General features: G+C 41.6%; 1 protein-coding gene across 2 annotated transcripts in view; it reads right to left on the minus strand.

Moving 5' to 3' along the window:
• STXBP5L (syntaxin binding protein 5 like) overlaps nucleotides 1–19,989 on the minus strand; it is a 663,841-nt gene extending 643,852 nt beyond the window's left edge. For both annotated transcript variants that reach the window (XM_030203985.1, XM_030203984.1), the window contains exon 1: nucleotides 19,366–19,989. In XM_030203985.1, coding sequence (XP_030059845.1) covers nucleotides 19,366–19,596 — 231 coding nt within the window. In that variant the 5' untranslated portion in view covers nucleotides 19,597–19,989. The remainder of the gene's footprint in view (nucleotides 1–19,365) is intronic.
• Nucleotides 19,990–20,211: the final 222 nt, after the last annotated feature.

Raw genomic sequence — 20,211 nt, forward strand, 5'->3', positions numbered from 1 at the left:
GGGGTGGGGTTTCAAAGTTATGGGTGGGAAGGAGTTGGGGGAAGATTTAAAATGTTATAAAGACTGAAGTACTGAGCTGGAGAACCTGACTCGTCTAACCAGTGCTCTAGCGCAATAAGCTATGTTCACTAGATTTGTTTTGGGACCATCATTTAGCTTTGTATTAGTAGGTCGCTATATCACTAAAGAATTGTATTATGTTCAATTGGCTCGCATTGCGATGTGGAAGATGTGTTCTGTATCAGGTTTTGTGTATTATTTTTCAATAAAGACTTCATAAAAATTAAAAAAAAAAAAAAAAAAAAAAAAAAGAAGACAGCTATGATAAAACAAGGAACACACAGAAGTAAAGTGAACAGTGGTGATAGCCCTGAGTATTTTCAGGCTCTGGAGAGCAATATATTGCTTGACATGGATACTAACAAAAGGAGGGGGGGATGAAGTAATATAGAGGATGAGTGAGACCCCAAGTTTGCAGAGCAATGCTTCAGTCTTGCACATGGTGGTTGAAGGGACACCTGCCAAGGAACTTAGACAGGATTAAACAGACAACTAAGCGAGAATGACTGAACTGTAATGAGGTTATGGGTTGAGATGAATGGTTAAGTATGTTTGGGATGTACTGAATGTGGTGGGGGGTATCAAAGTTGGTGGAGCAATGGTGAGTGAGAGTGTTTAAGCAATGGGAGGGGCAGATGGAGTTGGGAGTTTGAAGTTCATGGCTTTTACTACAAGGACTCTGGGGACAGAAAGCAAATTGCATCAGGTGAGAATGCCGGGGGAGAGGGGGGGACAGTATGATATTTACTGTAGGCAGGGGTCACAGAGTCAGGCTGATGGAAGTGTAATGGGAAGGAATGGATTGGATACAAGTCTGCAGTGGTTAATAATGGAGGATAGAAAATTTAAAGTTGCATCGTGGAATGGAAGAGGCTTAATAACCTTAAAATCCAAAGATTACACTGTTCAATTATAAATGGTAATGTATCCTTCATCAATCAATTTGTTTAAAACAAATCATGCAGATAAACTTTATGGAGAAAAGGACTTCAGAACATCACCTTCAACTACTGCAACATTTGTTTTGGAGAGGTGTTCATACAATTATTGGTCAGGAAAAAAACAACCCCAATTCCTCAGATCTCCCAAAAAATTCCAGAAGGGTCTTCCCTGAAAAACAATTTTTTTTCAAATAATTCATCTCAAAATTTCAACAGTTTTTTTTATAAACTTGTAACAGAAATCAGACTCTGCAGGAAACCTTCCCGTTAAAATTAGAGAAACATTTTCCACCCTACATTCAAAAGTAAGGTCAGAGTCCATCAGTTATTAAACAATATTCACTTAACTGAAGTGCTACTGCAATCTCTTCTTATTCCTATGACCAGGCAAGGTTCCCCAAATCCTGACAAAGGCCCCAGTTTCACCAAACACTTCCTCAGGGAAATTCGAAGACCTCTCTCAGTGGCAAAACATCTAAAATGGCTCAGCATAGCCGGTGTGACATGCTCATCACCTCAGGAAAGAAAGTAGATAAAGCAAACATTGGCAACCTTCCTTTTCTTTTTCTGTGCTGCCAGTGAGAGACAGAAATGGGACTGTTGGCTGCTTTTGATAAGAGCTCGTTGAATTTGCCTAAGAGAGTGTTGGCAAAACAGGGGCACTTGTTAGGATCTGAGGAACCCTGCCTGTTTTTTTTTTCCTGACCAATGACTGTATGAACACCTCCCCAAAGTAAATGTTGTAGTGGCTGAAGGTGATGTTCTGAGGTCTTTCTCCACTCAGTTCTCCTACATGATTTGTTTTAAATATATTTTGATTGGTGCAGGATACCTTACCATTTATAACTAAAGAGTAATTTGTGGATTTTCAGTTTTAGTCCTATTCCAACCATTTTGAATTTAGTCGTGTGGGGGCTTAATAACCCCATTAAATGAAAAAAAGTCTTAAATAACGAGGAAGTGGGCATAACCTGGTTGCCTGAAGAAGAGCTCTCTTTCCAAGAAGATGAAAAATGGAAACAAGGAATAAAGGGGGAGGTTGGACATTTCTTGTTAGACTCCAAAAAGTCATGACTTTTCAATCAAAGTCTGTTCCTTTTGTAATGGCTCTCACAGAGGAAGGAGGAACAATTTGGGGCGATTGGAATGGGTAATTGGGAAATAGGAAAGTTACAACAGCATCCCTTTATGAGCCCATTGGGAAGAAGAATGGCTTTTTTGATAAAATATTTTGGAAGATGTGGAATATAGCTTCAAAGGAAGTTGGAATGGGAGAGAGCCACAGGGACATAAACTGTAACATACATGTGTGCTTCAATCCATCAACAAATCTAGGACAGGTAGAAAACAGGGAGCGAGAGAAGGAAAGGCTTTGAGAAACAGTATGAAGAGACATTATATGATGGATCTTTGAAGGGCTCATAATACTGGGAACAAAACAGTATACATTTTATTCTGGGAAGTATAACTCATACTATCTACTGGACTATTTGCTTACTCTATGAGAGTATGTGAGAAAATGTGTTGTTATTCATGCCTGATCATTCTTTCAAGACCATGCAATGCTTACAGGGATGTGGGGGATCAGGATGGGGGCGAGGAAGATGGGGGAGATGGTAAACTAATAGAAGTTTATTGCAATAAACAGGTGCAAACACTTGTAATTGAAAAATGGAGGGAATATGTGACTGCCAAGCTTAAAGGGGAAGTGGGATTGGGAACTATGTGGAAGGCAGGGAAGGTATTTATACAGGGAATTGTTTTTTTAATACAAGCATCAGCAAGGGAGCAGGTTAGAAGGTAGCTATTAGAAAAAATAGATGAGCTTCAACAGCAACATATTTGGGGTCAGATGCCATAAATCATTGTATGGCTAATACAAAAAATGACAGCTGGATTTGATGGAGACCAATAAAGAGATGTACGAGATGAGGATGGTCAAAACATTTTCAGGCAGAAACAAATATCCAGCACCTACTGGGAAACAAAACATCTCATTTACACATATCCCCTAATTCTATAAACTTGCATGCGCAAGAGAGAGCCAGGGAGCTGAAGATGTGTGGTGTAGTACCCCCTGATGAGGCTAAGCAGAGCTAAACATACCCTGTCAGTCCCTGGAAAGATTCTTTGAATGGCAAGTAATTGGTTTTTTATACTGTTTGTAGTGAAGATGCACAGTGGGACTTTCACAAGGTTGCACTTTATAGCTGTGTTGCAGTAGTCATCCTTACAGTTGGTTGTTTTATTACATTACTACTTTTGAGTGTATATTGCTGAATTTCATTGTTTTGGAATATGAATTACTGGACACTTAACATTGGACACTGTGGTGGAGTTTTTTGACCAATGAGAACTGCAACTAATCCAGAGCGAAATAAACCAGTGAATTATGCATAAATGTGTTCCGAGATCTTTCCTCTACATCTTTACTTTTTTAATTAATTAATTTTCGGGTAAAAGTGATCTGTATCACAGCTAGTAAAGCAATATTTCATGTGTTGTTTTGTTGTTGATTGCTTGGTTCCTATTTTTGTTGGCAAGTGAAACGATGACCATACAGAATGAGTAAGAAGGCTTGGTGACCCTTCCAGAGTGAATGGGAGTGGCAAAAAAGAGAACTAGGGCCAAGAGAGGAAGGAGCCAAAGCTTAAAGTAAGATATTCTATCATTCTACCTCTGCTATTTAGCTGGGAGTCAAGAAACCAGGGAGTGGAAAGAAATGTGTCTGCCGCCATGGGAGCTAACGATGTCAATATTTTAAATGATTTATGCAGATAATTTGCTGCATTGGTGATCTTGGTGTAATACTCACATTTGGCTGAACAAGTATGATGAGTGGTACAGAAAAGCACTACAGGGGAGAAAGTACGTTTCTGCCAGAAGCGCTCCACATGCCATGCATAATGCTTGGGGAAACGTAAACCTGTGTGAAACCAAGGGGAAAGTTTGGTTGCTAATGGGAATGTGGGTTGTGGTGGAACAAGTCTGTCAAGAACAGAAGGGGGAGAGAGTCGTAATGCTGAAACTCATGAGTAAAGGGAGGCTATTTTAAGAGAAAACGCAATGTCCGAGATGTGCTGGGCAAGATCATCGTGATCTATATTGGCAAGAAGGCGGCAGGAGAGGACATTATTAGATGAAAGAGGAAAAACAATATGGACTGAAGAGAGAATGTAAGCAGGAAATGGTCAGACCTCGTAACCAAGAGCCAAAAATGGGGCCGGGTTAGAAGCTGAGGAAAAATATAAGATCAATGATGTTTCCCTTGAAATGGGTTGGACCGCTGAATGTAGCCCAGCAAGAAACAAGTCCTTAAGAAGGCTGTGGAGATGTTAGAGGAAGACAGATTAAAAATTGCCAAGAACGAAGAGAGGAGAGCAGAGTAGGGAGAGGACTGAAAGACAGTAAAAAGTTTCTCCAAGGAAGAGAATGAGGGTAGTGTAGGGTGGTAAATTAATGCCAGGAAAAGAGGGATGGGAGAGGAAATACACAAGATCCAGATGTCCAAGCTAAACAGCAATAGGACCAGAGCAGAGCATCAAACATATAAATGGCGAGTGTCGTACTCACTCGCAAACGCGCAGTAGAGACCCTCTCTGCCCCGTCCCCACGTCAATACGTGATGATGGGGGCGGAACAGAGAGGGTCTCTACTGCGCATTTGCGAGGGACAAAACCGCTGTCGCTAACGCTCCCCCCACCCGGCCGGGCACTCGCTCCGCTATTGAAACAGCAAGGGAACGCAGCACACAGCTCTGCTGAGCTGCCGTCCTTCCTTCTTCTTCTCTGCCTGTGTCCCGCCCTCGACGACGTTACATCACACGAGGGCGGGACACAGGCAGAGAAGAAGGAAGGAAGGCCGATGGCAGCTCAGCAGAGCAGAGCTGTGTGCTGCGTTCCCTCGCTGTTTCAATAGCGGAGCGAGGGCCCGGGCCGGATGGGGGGGGCCTTGCTGCAGCGACGGGAAGGGGCTTTCAACCCCCCCCTTTCCTATACTAGCCCGTTTTTATGGGCTCAATGGCTAGTTAAGGTATAAACAAAAGAGAATTACTCCTCAACCACACTGAGCCAGTCAGCAGCAGTAAAAGAATGAGCAGTTAGCGGGTGAGGTCCATCCTGGGCCACAAAGATGCTCCTTGCACCAGTTTAAGGGCAAAGCTCTTGTACAGTGTAGTGCATGTAAGACCATCTTTGCTGGCAGCATATGTTAGGAAAGAAGATGGGTAGGATAACTTCTTAACAGAAAATCTGAGAGTACTTTCAGCAAAAATTCTGGACACGTACACAAAGGACTACCCTGTTAGGGAAGAACCTTGCATGTGAAGAGCAGATGATCAACATTTGGAGTTTACTAAACTTTCCACCGAAGTAACTGCAATAAAAGCCATCTTCATGGTAGGTACCTTAGTGAGGACAAGTATATTGGTTGGTACATTGTTTTCATTAGATCTCCAAGGTCCCAGGATGTGCTAGTGATATCTGAGGCAGTAGCAAGTCTTTCTTGAAACTGAAGACAGAGGAACATTTGGTTGGCTTTCCTACTCTACTGGTCATAGTAGGTTGGTACAGAACGGAGATGCACACATACCAAATTTGTCCTTAGGCTTGAATTCAATTCTTGAAGTAGTCAAAAACATAAGAAACCCCATACTGGGTCAGACCAACGGTCCATCTAGCCCAGTATGTTGCTCCCAACAGTGGTCAAACCAGGTCACAAGTACCTGACAGAAACCCAATTAGTAGCAACATTCCATGCTACCAATCCTGGGGCAAGCAGTAGCTTCCCCCATGTCCATCTCAATAACAGACTACAGACTTTTTAAAGACAGATATACTAACCTCTGTTACCACATCATTCATCAGCAATTCACAGAGCTTAACTATTCGTTGCGTGAAAAATATTTCCTCCTATTTGTTTTAAAAGTATTTCCATGTTGTTTCATTGAGTGTCCCCTGGTCTTTGTACTTTTTGAAAAAATGAAAAATCAATTCTCTTCTATCCACTCTAGACCACAGGATTTTATAGACCTCAAACATATCCTCCCTTCAAACGTCTCCTTTCCGAGCTGAAGAGTCCTAACCTCTTTTAGCCTTTCCACATATGGGAGGAGTTCCATCCCCTTTATCATTCTGGTTGCTCTTCTTTGAACCTTTTCTAATTGCACTACATCTTTTTTGAGATACAGCGACCAGGATTGAATGCAATATTCAAAGTGAGGTTGCACCATGGAGCGATACAGAAGCATTATAATATTCTTGGTCTTATTTACCATCCCTTTTCTAATAATTCCTAGTATCCTGTTTGCTTTTTTGGCTGCAATAAACACTTCCTACCCTGTAGCCCCCAGGTTCCAGAAAGGCTGCCAATAATTCTAGCAGTAATATCACAGTATCACTGTTAGGGGTTGGCCATAAGCCCCGCTTGCTTGAGTGCCTCGCAAACTGCTCTCAATTGGGTCAAGTGTTCCTTCCACATACTGAAGAAAATAACATCGTCCTGGGAGGACCTGGCATATGCTTGGTGTGGCTTCAACATCTGGTTCAAGATCCTATTTTTAAAAAATAGCTGGACCTCCATGGAGTATGAAAGGTAGAACTTTGAAGCAATATAGGTCCTCATATGTATGGTCTTCTCCCTTGAACCCTTTTCTAAACAAATCTGCTAGTAACCTTTGGTGAAATCAACCGTGGAGTAGTGTACTCCCCCTAACTGTTCTACCAAGTCGTCCACACAAGGCATAGGTTAGGCATTGAAGTGGGACACACTATTAATCCCCCTAAAGTTCACACAAAAATGTGTGCTCCCATTGGTTTAGAGACTAAGATAATGGGACTGGCCCATTCACTGGTGGATTCCTCAATTATCACCATCTATAACATCCCAGCCACCTCCCCCGCTCCACCTCTTTCTTCTTCACCTGGGGTAGGCAGTATGTTTTTTGTCTTATTACCTTGCTTGGTACAGTTATTATCTAATGGGTCCTTTCCTGGGTACAAGGCAGCGGGGAAAATACATCTTGGACTTGATTAAGGCCTGCAGTTTTATAACTTTTGTTCTGGACGGGGTGTTCCTCTCTCAACTTCCCTGGATCAAGTCCTAAGTCTCCATCATCCTCCCCTATTATCTCCACAGCTAGCTCCTCTCTCTCTACCCAAAGGTTTTAGAAGATTAATTTGATACACTTGAGCATTTCCCTGACCCTGGTCAACTTCATATGTTAAGGGGCCTATCCATCAAGGACTTTGGTTTTAAACCACTCCATGAGGCCATCAGTTTGGGAGTGATAAGCAGCTGTTCCGATATGCTTAATCTGAAACAAACAATCTAAACACTCCCTCTAGTGTCCAGGACAGAAAATTAGTTCCTCTATATGTCAGGATTTCTCTCGGAAATCCTACCTGGCAAAAAATCCCACTCCCTGGCTACACCTTGAGCTGTGGTTTTCCTCATGGGAACTGCCCATGGATATCTGGTAACATAGTCCATCACAACTAGGATGCACTGAAACCTGTTGGAACTGCAGTCCAACAGTCCTACAATACCTGCTGATATCCTATCTAGGGGTTGTTCCATGATAGGCAATGGAACTAAATGAGCCTTCTCAGGTATTCTCTGCAGTACCCTCTGACAATCTGGGAAACAGCGGCAAAACTTCCTTACATCCTGGTACATTCCAGGACAGAAAAACCAGCCAACTAACCTCCCCAAGGTTCCTGAAACCACCAGGTGTCCTGGAAGGGGATGGGAGTGTGCCACAAAGATTTTCTGAACAGTTCCGGTATCATTACCTACCTCCGTTCCCCCTCAGTTACACTACCCTCCAGCACCTGGTATAGAATGTTCTTAACATTTTGGTAAGTCAGATATATGGTGTTCTCTTTGGTCTGTGGTCCTTTAATTTTTTCCCCAATAGGGTGCAGGGAGGGGGTCCGTCCTCTGCTCCAAAGGAACTGAGGCAATTTCTGCATCATCTCCTCCCCTAGCATCTCACTGCTCTGACGGAACCACTTCTCCTTCCTCTTCTGGGTTCTGGACTTCCTGGTTCTCTCAGGGTCACCCTATCACCCCTTGATCGGCAAATGGTAAAATATCCCCTAGCTAAAATGTGCCACTTTCACCATATGAGTAGTCTCTTCTTTGGTTGGATACCCATCTTTCTTTCATGGCTAATGCCTCCTGCATCCCCCCCCCCCATCTCACCCTAATATCAAAGGGAATGGTAACCGTTCTATCACCTCTACTCTTGAAGCAAACATTTTTCCTTCCCAGGCGAGTCTTATCTCATACGTGGGTTCAAATAGTAAATGTTCAACCACCGCTACTCTTGAAGCAAACATTTTCCTTCTCAGGTGAGTCCTCTCTCATACGTGGGTTCTCATTTAATATTTCCATGGACATACTGAACTCGTACTGTGCCAATAAGTGTTCCTTCCTTCCTTATCCTTTATACCTATCCTCCTGGCAAGAGGTCCTAATACTAGGGACTGGTTACTTCCTATGTCCAGAAGGGCCACCACATCTAGTCCAACCACATTTACTCCTCATCTTAAGAACATAAGAGTTGCCATACTGGGACAGACCGAAGGTCCATCAAGCCCAACATCCTGTTTCAGTGGCCAGTCCAAGTTGAAAGTACCTGGCAAGATCCCAAATCAGTTTATGCTGCTTATCCTAGAAATAAGCAGTGGATTTTCCCCAAGTCCATCTTATTAATGTCTTATAGACTGTCACGGAACCCGGGATGGTGAGCCCTTAGGCTACAGGAAACAAGTCCTCTGGGCAGGCGTAGAGCAGAGGCAAACCAGGCACTGAATACAAACGGGATACAAGACATGGCAAATAGACAGAACACACTTAAGACAAGAACAAGCACCACCAGAAAAGGGAGATAGACCACTCAGGTGGGCCGCAAGGCCGATCCGGAACCTACTCGTAAAGAGTCCAAGCACACGGTCCTCACAGCCGAACTGGAACCGAATCATTCCAAAGGGAAGGGAAAAGAAACAGAACGGAATCTCTTAAGCAAGTACTACTCAAGAAGTGCACATACACTGCACTAAACAGAGCCACAAACAAGCAGTCAAAAGACCTACACACAGGCACAAAGAAACTAACGGGAAAAGACAACCCCACTTGGACTCACATGGTAGAAACCACAAGTAAAAAATAAGAAAACCACACAGGAAGGCAGCACAGGACTGGGCTTAGAACCACAGCTATAAATGAAAAGTCCTAACCAAGTCAAACAGACATCACACAGAGAGGTAGCTCAAGGCTGAGCTAGTAGTCCCAACGGAAGAGCTGTCCACTCGTGCCACACAGAGAGGCAGCTCAAGGCTAAGCTAGTAGTCGCAGCAAACAGAAGAACTACCTACTCAAACAGAGAGGATGCACAGGACTGTGCTAGTAGACACAGCTAAATGGAAGAACGGCCCACTCGTGCCATACAGAGAGACCACTCAAGGCTGCGCTAGTAGTCACAGCTAAACGAAAAAGCAATCCACTCAAACACAACCAGAAACCTCAAGGAGAGAATTCAAACAGAAAGCACACAGGGAAACCTCAAGACAAGGCCACACAAACGAACACTCACGGCTATGTCATACAGGACTCAAGGATAAGGGAACCCACTCATGAAGGAACACTCTAAGCTGTACCATACAGCACTCAGGGAAGAGGGAAGCCACTCAAACGAACACTCAAGGGTGTGCCACCAGGAACTCAAGGAAAAAGGGAAGCCACTCATAGGAACACTCTAGGCTGTGCCACCAGGAACTCAAGGAAAAAGGGAAGCCACTCATAGGAATACACAAGGCTGTACCACACAGCACTCAAGGGAAAAGGGAAGCCACTCATAGGAATACACAAGGCTGTGCCACACAGCACTCAAGGGAAAAGGGAAGCCACTCATAGGAATACACAAGGCTGTGCCACACAGCACTCAAGGGAAAAGGGAAGCCACTCATAGGAACACTCTAGGCTGTGCCATACAGCACTCAAGGGTAAAGGGAATTCACCTATAGGAATACACGCGGCTGTGCCATACAGCACTCAAGGGTAAAGGGAAGCCGCTTATAGGAATACACGCGGCTGTGCCATACAGCACTCAAGGGTAAAGGGAAGCCGCTTATAGGAATACACAAGGCTGTGCCACACAGCACTCAAGGGAAAAGGGAATTCACCTATAGGAATACACGCGGCTGTGCCACACAGCACTCAAGGGTAAAGGGAAGCCGCTTATAGGAATACACAAGGCTGTGTCACACAGCACTCAAGGGAAAAGGGAAGACACTCATAGGAACACTCTAGGCTGTACCATACAGCACTCAAGGGTAAAGGGAAGCCACATATAAGAATGCTCAAGGCTGGGCAACACAGCACTCAAGGGTAAAGGAAATCCACTCATAAGAATACACAAGGCTGACCACACAACACACAAGGATAAAGGGAAACCGCTTATAGGAATACACAAGGCTGTGCCACAGAGTCGAATGACAGACACTAGAGACAAAGGGAAAAGCAAGCAAAAAAGGGGAAGCTGCCTTTACATACACAAATCAGATAAGGAGCAATGCTCACAAGAATCAGGAGACAAACACAGCAGACAAAGAGTTAAAGCAGGCTAAAGGGAATGGCTGCTTCTAAAACACATCAGAAAGAAACAGGGCTTACACTGCAAAGGTTTGAAGCAAACAAAGGGAAAAACAATGTTCTTACCAAAACTCAGCCAGCACCCACAGCCAGGTAGGGAAAGGAAAGGCAGGCAGGGACAGAGCACACCCAGTTGCACGGAAGTAAGGTAATCAAGGAAAGCAGCTGAGCTGGCAACAACCGGCTCTCTGAACAGTGAAAGGTAGCAAGGGAAACCACACAAGGAAACAGAACAAATAAATAAATAAATTATAGAATACATCTAACCCGCACTGAAACTAAGTCACTAAAAGCAGGCATGAGTCCCTTGCACAGTAATTTGGCACAGATCAGGCATATTCTATAATAATGCACGTAATTCATAGGAGTGGCCCCACAATACACCCCTAAACACAGCAGTGACAAATTATGCAACTTTGAATTTATGCGCTGATCGTTTTAGAATACAATCTGCATGTCAATTAATGCCAATTACTGTTAGCATTCAATAATTGTCGTTGATTGATTAGCTAATTAATTTGTACACAGTAATTGACAATGCATGCAGATATCCACGTGCAATTTTCAGCAACTTATACAGAATGCAGGGGATAATGCTTTAAATTGTAAATAAGAAAGTGTCAGATGGCCATTTTTAAGGCTACAGTAAAAATGGCTCTAGCACACAGAAAACCCCACATAAGGGTGCACTAAGGCTATGTTTTAACACAGCATAGTAAAAGTGCCTTTAAATTATTAGGGTTAGACTCTCAAATTCTACTGATGGCTGGTAAATAATATAAAGATCTGATAGGAACGGTCCTACTTACTGCTTTATAAACTAAACCAAAAATAAAAAGTATAAGCTTAATTTTTGCAGACTAGTTAAGGCACCCTGCTTTGCATAATATTTTTAGTTTAACTAAAAAGGGACACTTATTTTTTTTTATTTTTGTTACATTTGTACCTCGCGCTTTCCCACTCATGGCAGGCTCAATGCGGCTTACAGTGTTGACAAGAGGGAAATGGCTATTTGTTTAATGCGCTAGAGCAGCAGGAACACAATGTTTAAGAAAATGGCGAGAAAAGATGATAGTAAAAAACAGAATAGTACACTATCCCCCCCCAGAACATGGACATTTCAATTAATTTTCAAAGAAAACACAATGCAATTTGGAATGCAAGTCTATATTATTACTGCTACAATGATTCACTCCCTCTTGCAAGATTATATTTATTGCCAACAGCAGAAGTATTCAGACTCTGCAACAATACTGACATTTTTTTTTTAATCAGTCAACTCTACAAAACAATAAGAAATGTCAGCCATTGCAGTGTGACACTAATCTACAATCTTCAGTTTCTCCAAAATTTGGATTACAACGTAGGAGATAAAATACAACAAAGAGATAATATAAATGCTTCATCTAAAAATAAATTCTCTCTCTTCCACATTATATCATCATGGCAGTGCCCATTTAAATTTTAGGAGAGTGATCCATACAGTGTGCAGCCATACATCATCTCAGCATCTTTGTGATATTTCATAGAAACAGCCAGAGGCCATTCAGATTTGTTGATTCTGTCATTTCTCTGCAGATTATCATCAAGAAGCATAACTGATATGCAATCATGCACATTCATAATATGAACTGGCCTGTAAAGACTGCCATTTTGTTTCTATGGAAAAGAAAGGTTAAATCTGATTTCCAATCAATATATTAGATCAGTTCTTCATTCAAAATAAGAACTGTCACAACAGAAACACTTAAAACATTTAAAGTCACTAATAACATGCTCTATACGATATTTATGCCAGGTTGTCCAAACAGGCCACATATAAATTCAAATAAGTGAATGAATAAATAAATTATAATTAAACCAGACCAAAGTTTCTTTCCTCCTTTTGAAAAATTACAGTGTAACTGCTAAAGGCCAGGAACTTTTCAAATAGTGACATCAAAACTACAGCAGTACAATTCCAACAAAGTATATTTAAAAGCATAATTACTTCAGATAGTTCAAGGCTTGAAGTGAAAAGCATATAGGGCTTCTTTTACTAAGTCATACTACTACTACTTATTTCTATAGCGGTACTAGACGTACGCAGCGCTGTACACTGGACATAAAGAGACAGTCCCTGCTCGACAGAGTTTACAATCTAATTAGGACAGACAAACAAGAGATAAGGGAATTACTAAGGTGGGAATGATAAAACATGGGTACTGAACAAGTGAGTAAGGGTTAGGAGTTAAAAGCAGCATCAAAAAGGCTGGCTTTTAGACTAGATTCAAAGACAGCCAGAGATGGAGCTTGACGTACAGGCTCAGAATTCTATTCCAGGCATATGGTGCAGCAACATAAAAGGAACAGAGTCTGGAGTTAGTGGTGGAGAAGGGTGCAGGTAAGAGAGAGGTACCCACTTCTTCAATCCTCAAGGCAAACTCACTGGTCTCCCACCAGTATATGCTGCTGCACTGGCTTAAAACTGCTACTCTGCTCTGAGATTTCCAACTGTTCCAGTTGCAACTCACTACACAGCAGCTTCTGGATTTAGCCCAGCTTGGAGTCCATCACTCCCTCTAGTCTGCTGTGCATTCAAGAGCTGGCCTTTCTTCAGGACAAAGCCAGTTTGGGTTCCAAGAGCAACACAGTACAGATACTGCAATGAAATACATGATTAATAATATCATATGCTCTCTGGATCAGAGAAAGGACAAGTTGCTGGTTCAATTAGATTTAAGTTCTGCTTTTGATTTGACCAGTCACACTCTTCCTTTAGCTTGTTAGTTGGTGTTAAAGAAATAGCATTGGCTCAGTGGCGCTAGCGATTCCCACGCAGCAAATGAGAGGAAGCCCACAGGAATTGAATGGGTTTCCTCTCATTTGCCACACCAGGAATCACTAGAATGGCTTAGTAAAAGAGGCCCATAGATGAAAAGAATGAGATTCAGAAATGAGGATTGTCTAAATCTTTAGGAAAAAGCATTAAAACTTTATTTAGCAAGTCAATGAATTCTGAATCACACCCCACATAAATTCATTATCAGTTTCTGAGTGGCCACAGCGCGCAGGAAACCCACATGCTAAAACTACAGCTGGCCACTTTTTAGCACAGCTTAGTAAAAGGACTTAAGTATCCAACACTGCTTTATTTCAGAGGTCTATCTTCTCTTTGGTAAAAACCTCTAGTTTAAAAAGTATATTCTACATTATCATTCTGAAACAATTTTAAATGCCATTTCTTTTTCAAAACTTGGGAAGGTTCTTGTAGTACTGAACATCTAAACCATAACATGTTTAATACTTAAGAGGTCAATTTGTGAGAAAACTGGAAGCTTCCAAATGCATTTTTTCAACATTACAGATGTTAGAAAAAAAAAGTGATTTTTAAAGAACTAATCCCGGGATTCTATATATGGCACCTTAATTTCAGCACAGAAATCAAAGTGTATTCTACAACAATGCGCGTAACTTAATTGGTTAACTAGCTAATCAGCACTGTTAATTGGATGTTAACAAGCAATTAACACTAATTCGCATTAAGATTTACGTGCACAACTCACTAAGCGTATTCTGTAACACGGTTCACCTAAATTCTAAGGGCCAGATGCACTAAACAATCGTTACAGCCCTTCCCTTACCATTCCCTTAGCAAATCGGTAAGGAACGGTCATGCATTAAGGGAATGCAAATGAGCTGCTCGTTGTAGCTCACTTGCATTCTCTATTCCATCGTTAAACAGTCGGCCAATCGGCCGGTCGAGCATGCGCAGAGCAGCCAAGCATTATGCTGGCTGCTCTGCGCATGCCAAATACTCCTCCCTGTGCCACCCGAAGACGCCGCGCTGCTCACCCCCTCTGATGCGGCTCGATCCAGAGGACAGTGCAGTTGAGGACGCCCATCCAAAAAAAACATCCATTTTGGCTGTCATTCCCCCTGCAATAATAAAAACGTCTTTTTTGGCAGTGCTCCACTCAGCTGAGAGACCAGGAAGTCTCTGAGTCAATCACAGCGCGTTTAGCGCTGCCAAAAAAGACGTTTTTATTATTGCAAGGGGGGAATGACGGCCAAAATGGAAGTTTTTTTGGATGGGCGTCCATTTTGGCCGTCATTCCCCCCTTGCAATAATAAAAATGTCTTTTTTGGCAGTGCTTCACTCAGCTGAAACCTGGAAATTCCTGAGCCAATCACAATGCGTTTAGCCGACCTAAACGCGCTGTGATTGGTTCAGAGACTTCCAGGTCTCTCAGCTGAGTGAAGCACTGCCAAAAAAGACATTTTTATTATTGCAGAGGGGGTGATGAGCAGGGAAACTTCTTCAGGGTTCAAGACTGGGGGGGGGGGGGGGGGGGTGACGTGTTTTTTTTTAAGTGGAGCGTTTTTTTGTTCTCAGATTTTGTTTTGTTACTTTGGGCCAAGTTTTATCCCGCGCAGCCCCAACGAGAGATAAAGACCTCTCGTTAGATTTTCCAGCGTTAAGGCAATCGGAAAAGGTTAGTGCATCTCATTACAATAGGGTTTCTACACAATTTGCTCATCTGCATTCTGCGTTCGTTAGTTGCTACCGTCGTCGGAAAAAAGTCTTTAGTGCATGCCAGGGTATACTACTTGCTCGTTAAGGGCTCGTTAAGTTTAGTGCATCTGGCCCTAAGTCACATAGTTGAAAAGTGGGTGTGGTTATGGGAGTGGAATGGGCAGGTCGTGGGCATTTCTAAAATCTATGTGCGTTGTTCTAAAATACACTTGCTCTGAACCTAATTTATGTATCGGGATTTACACCAGGTGTTAACCACCGACTAAATTTAGTCACGTGGAGCAGCACTCGGCATACTCTATAATTTACGCATAAATTAAAGCGTACTTTATAGAATACACTTTGATTTCTGCATGGAAATCAAAGCGCGATATATAGAACCTAGCCCTAAATTGATCAGATATGACCTGATAGCCATAGAACAAGTATGTGTGGGCAGCCCAAGAGATCTTACTTTTTCTTTTTTTTTGGGGGGGGGGGGGGGGGGAAGCGACTTATTAGAGAAAATCTTAAATAGGAAATGGCATTTTTTTCTAACAGATGTGACAGAAAAATATACATTTGTAAGCCTCCAATTTTTTTTTACAAATTGACCTCTTAAGTATTAGCCATATTATGGTTTACATGTGTTAAGGACTACAATATCCTTCCCAAGTTTTGAGTTCAGTTTAACTGAGGACCAGGGTCTCCTCTGATAAAGACCTTTGAGCTTTACTTATTACTCCCGTAGTAGAAGCTGGAGGAGCTTAACAGGTAGTAAATGCTTTCCCTGAAGCCTGTTAGGAGTTTCTCTAACACACTTGCAGGTACAGTTACTGAACTTGAACTACTGTGCAATTAACACCCTTAATGCACATTATTAGCAACTAGGTCATAAAACAAAATGGGATTTGTGGTAAGATAACACACATTAACCATATTAATACACCCTAAAAAATCAGCAGTGTAGGTTAGCAACTATGACAATTGTTTTTGGGGGGTTTTTCCAACTTGGAACTCAAAAATCTACAGGAAGAACCATATTGTATTTTACTAGTTGCATTTCTTTTACCCTTCTCCTTTTTTTTTCTTTTTTAAAATTTCCAACCCAACAAAATGCTGGAAAGAAATTATACCTAGCAGCTTGAGATTTTCTATGTGTGGGATAAAAATACCTCTCCAAAAGCTTAAAGGAACAAAATTGAACTTGACATGAGAATAAACAATGAAGACATATTCTGTTCAAAAATAAGTCTGGGGCGCCAGAGAAATTAAATCTCCCAAAAATGTACCTCCATGCATTTCAATAGAAAAATCAGTTCCAGCAACTGCAGCATACACTGATACACTGAAATACAGGAGTTAGCATTCCCCACCACACACAGCTCTCCCTAACGTCACACCCCTATCCCATACTTTTAATTATTCTGTACATTTCATTTTGTTATAAAGTCTGTCCTACAATAGCAAAAGGACGCTAGTGCCTATTTTTACTGAAGCACTTGCTTCCTTTTGCCATTGCAGGGCAGATTTCTACTGTGAAACCTAGTGAAACTACTTGTTCATCTTTCTTGAATGATCACTTTGAGTATGTACAGTGACATACAGTGACTGAATTATGGAGTTTGCTAAGTGTACTTCCTTCCTCCCAGTAATGGTGAGGCACATTAATATCTGTTGACGATACAATAGAAACGTGTCGGTAAGCTCTATAATCCATCCTTTTAAATCTGTTGACAGTAACATATATTAGGAAATATATTTTATCTTATTCTTTTCAAACCAACCATAAACTCACATATCCCCCATCCTACCCCTTTCCATACAGATAAGAAAACACAGATAACCATGTGCACACACAGAGGGGCTGGAACAAAATTCAAAGAGCCATATTCTGCATGTTTTCCCCCACTTATTTAAATCTCATCATCAATGAATATAAGAAGGTTTTAAGGACATGGCTAATCACACTATAACAAGTAGCAATTGTTTGCAATTGTGGTGATATTAAAAACATGCAAGCTTTAAAAAATGGCTCTGTGGCAGTGCAACAAGGAATAGGCTGAGCAGGCAGGGCCAGCACTGTTTTAATTTCTGCCAGGTACTTGTGACCTGGATTGACCACTGTTGGACGCTGAAGACTGGGCTAGATGGAGTGACCCAGGTTCTTAATAAGCATAGTTCTGTTATTCCACCACAGTTAACCCTGTCCTTTCAAAAACATTCAAACATCATCATCTTAAAATCATACTGACCACAATCAGTTTATCAAAGGACTCACCACCACCAATTTCACATCAAAGAGGCTTTCTCCAGTTCTGTTCTAATGCTGTGACTCTATTTTTATGTAACTTATAAAACACTGGGTGCCTGGAAACCTCTAAAAATTCCCTCAGATACAACAAATCACTACCAATGTCCATTTTGAAGCATTCCACAGTAAACTGAACTTGACCACACTGAAAACACACACCAAAAACAAAACAAATGGCCTTTTTATTTTCAAAACTCTTTTCAGAATACTCTCTCTCTTTTTCCATAATCCTACCCAGGCAATGAGGCTTCTAAACTGGTATCTCCCAAAATACATTCATAAAAGCAATGTTCACCAAAATAGTTTTGTGAACTGATTTTTGGATCAAGTTAAGGCATACTTCAAAAACTTTTTTTTGTTTAAACACCAGCACATTTTGCAAAGAATAACGTTTGAAATATGCAGCTCTACATGCGTAGTACAGCTACTATAATTTGTAATAAATGTTCTAAAAGCAAACTAATCCTATCTAATTTATGTCAGGCTTTACACTGGAATGCTTGATCAGATCCCTCACTTAGGAATATGATTTTACTGGCTCATTTTATAGGGTTTGAGAAAGCATTACTGTGCAAAAAAGATATGTACTTAACTGTTAAATAAGCACACTGGTAGGGAGGTATCCTGGATAACAATAAATATATCTTCATCTTTCATGTAAATTTGAGGAAGAACCATAATGATTTGTTAACATTTTGACAAGAAAAGAAAAAATGGTCAGTATGTGCCTATGTTGTAGACAAAAGCTATTGCAGGAGCACAGCCTTATTATAAGCACATGCTGCTTCAACAAAGCTATTCTGAATACTTTCCCTATTCAGCTTGGGACTTACAATGCATTCTTAGTATGAAAGAAACAAGCACTAAGATGTCAATCAGTGTTAGGAATTACTTGCACGTATTTAATTTACAATTTGCATCCACAGACATATGCGTGTAAATTGAGTTATCATGTAGCTTTCAGTTTTTACAGTATAGGTAAGCTTACTAGTACATTAGATAAATTAAATTCTCATTATTAATATTTCGAATTTTTAGGCATGAAAAATCTTTGAAAAAGTACTAAAAACACAATTCTGCTTGTACATTAACACTAGCCATCCAAAGTAGTTTAATAAGAAAACAAAAAACACGATTTAAATGTTCAACTGCGACCAGTGTGCACACTTAAAGCACTTCACCATACTAATTATCGGTATAAATAAAACATATGTATTAAATATATGCCTCTTCGACTGGTTTTATCAATTATTTTATATATAAATGTATGTTTTCCACAAAAAAAAGTTACACCTATAAATACAACAGATATCAACTTTAAAACCTTTTCCATCCTTTTCTTTCCTGAAATGTTGAATAAGCGTTCAGCTACGGTTTCCACTGCAGAGTATGCGAGGCACCATCCTACCTGCATTTACCTGAAACTTGCAAACGAGTCAACTAACGAGGAAAACATGAAACATAAACGCGAAAGAGGCAGGTGTCCGGTGCTCCCATCTATTTAGACCATTTGGAGCAAAACAACATTGTTCGATTTCCAAAAGGCACATCTTTTCACTATTAGGATGAATGTATGTTGGATGTTATGGATTATCAATTCAGGTGTTGCAAAGTGCCCCCCTAAAATGTAAATTAAGGTCATTGCTATCCTCGTCACCCGTTAAAAAAATAAGTCACTTAACAGGAACAGATGCAGTGGCAATTATTATACACACATTACGCCAAATGAACTAAGCATTTTCCCTACAGTGAGAACATAAGGGGTGGAGGAATATTGTAGATCCCGTTCAGTTAGTATATTCGTCCCAAAATACAAAAGACAAGTTGAATTTGAAGGCCATTTAGCTTTCCCCAGCAGCAAAACGAAATGAACCAGCAGGCTTAATACCACCTCCTCTTACCTTACAGAGCTGGAAGTGCTCGGAGGTTAAGGTCTCCTGGATCTCAAGGTCCCTGGGGGACACTGCGGCCCCAGTGGAGCTTCCTGGGTAAAGGGAACCAGAGCCAAAGCCAGAACCGCCACTTCCACCGGTTCCGATGCCGCAGCCCCCTGCGCCACCACCGCCGCCGCCGCTACCCGGAGAAGACGCAGTCAACCCATCCAGAACTTTACGGAAATTAAATTTCTTCATTTTTATGTTTCTAATTAATTTTACAAGATGTTAAACGTTGATACTCGATGCTTCCAATATATTTAGCCACATCTAGCTAATACATAGATATACATATGTATTTTCTGAAGTAGTCATCCTTGGGTATCAGAAGAGGGTGAAGTACTTCAGCCGTAAACCAACCAACCAACTTTTCTGCTGCTCTCCCCCTACATTATCCCAAAGAGCTGATAAGCAGATATCCACGACGCACTGATACCTGCGCTCTGACACTTATCTCGTGAGACAGACTGCGATATTAGCAAGAGAGCACAGCAATACTGAGAAGTGGGCGGTTTTCTCGCCAAGTTAGGATTCCTTCTAAAGTTATGGGCGGGATATTTTTTCACCCAGCTGCTGTTGTCAATGAACCACCGGTCCCCTACTCGCTCCCGTAGCTACCGGGAGAACGGGGGATGATGAGAAGGGAGGGTACAGCATTCTTCCACGCATGCGCACCAGCAGGACTACGTCACGAGCTGCGGACAGATAAAACCTGCAGTAAACTAACCAACCGCTACTTACGGTTCTGCAGTGAGTAACATTGGGCATGCTATTCGCAGGCGGCTGCCGCTGGTGCCCACCCCGATGTGAACG

This window comes from Microcaecilia unicolor, chromosome 5, assembly GCF_901765095.1.
Source record: "Microcaecilia unicolor chromosome 5, aMicUni1.1, whole genome shotgun sequence".
Classification (NCBI taxonomy): Eukaryota; Metazoa; Chordata; class Amphibia; order Gymnophiona; family Siphonopidae; genus Microcaecilia; species Microcaecilia unicolor.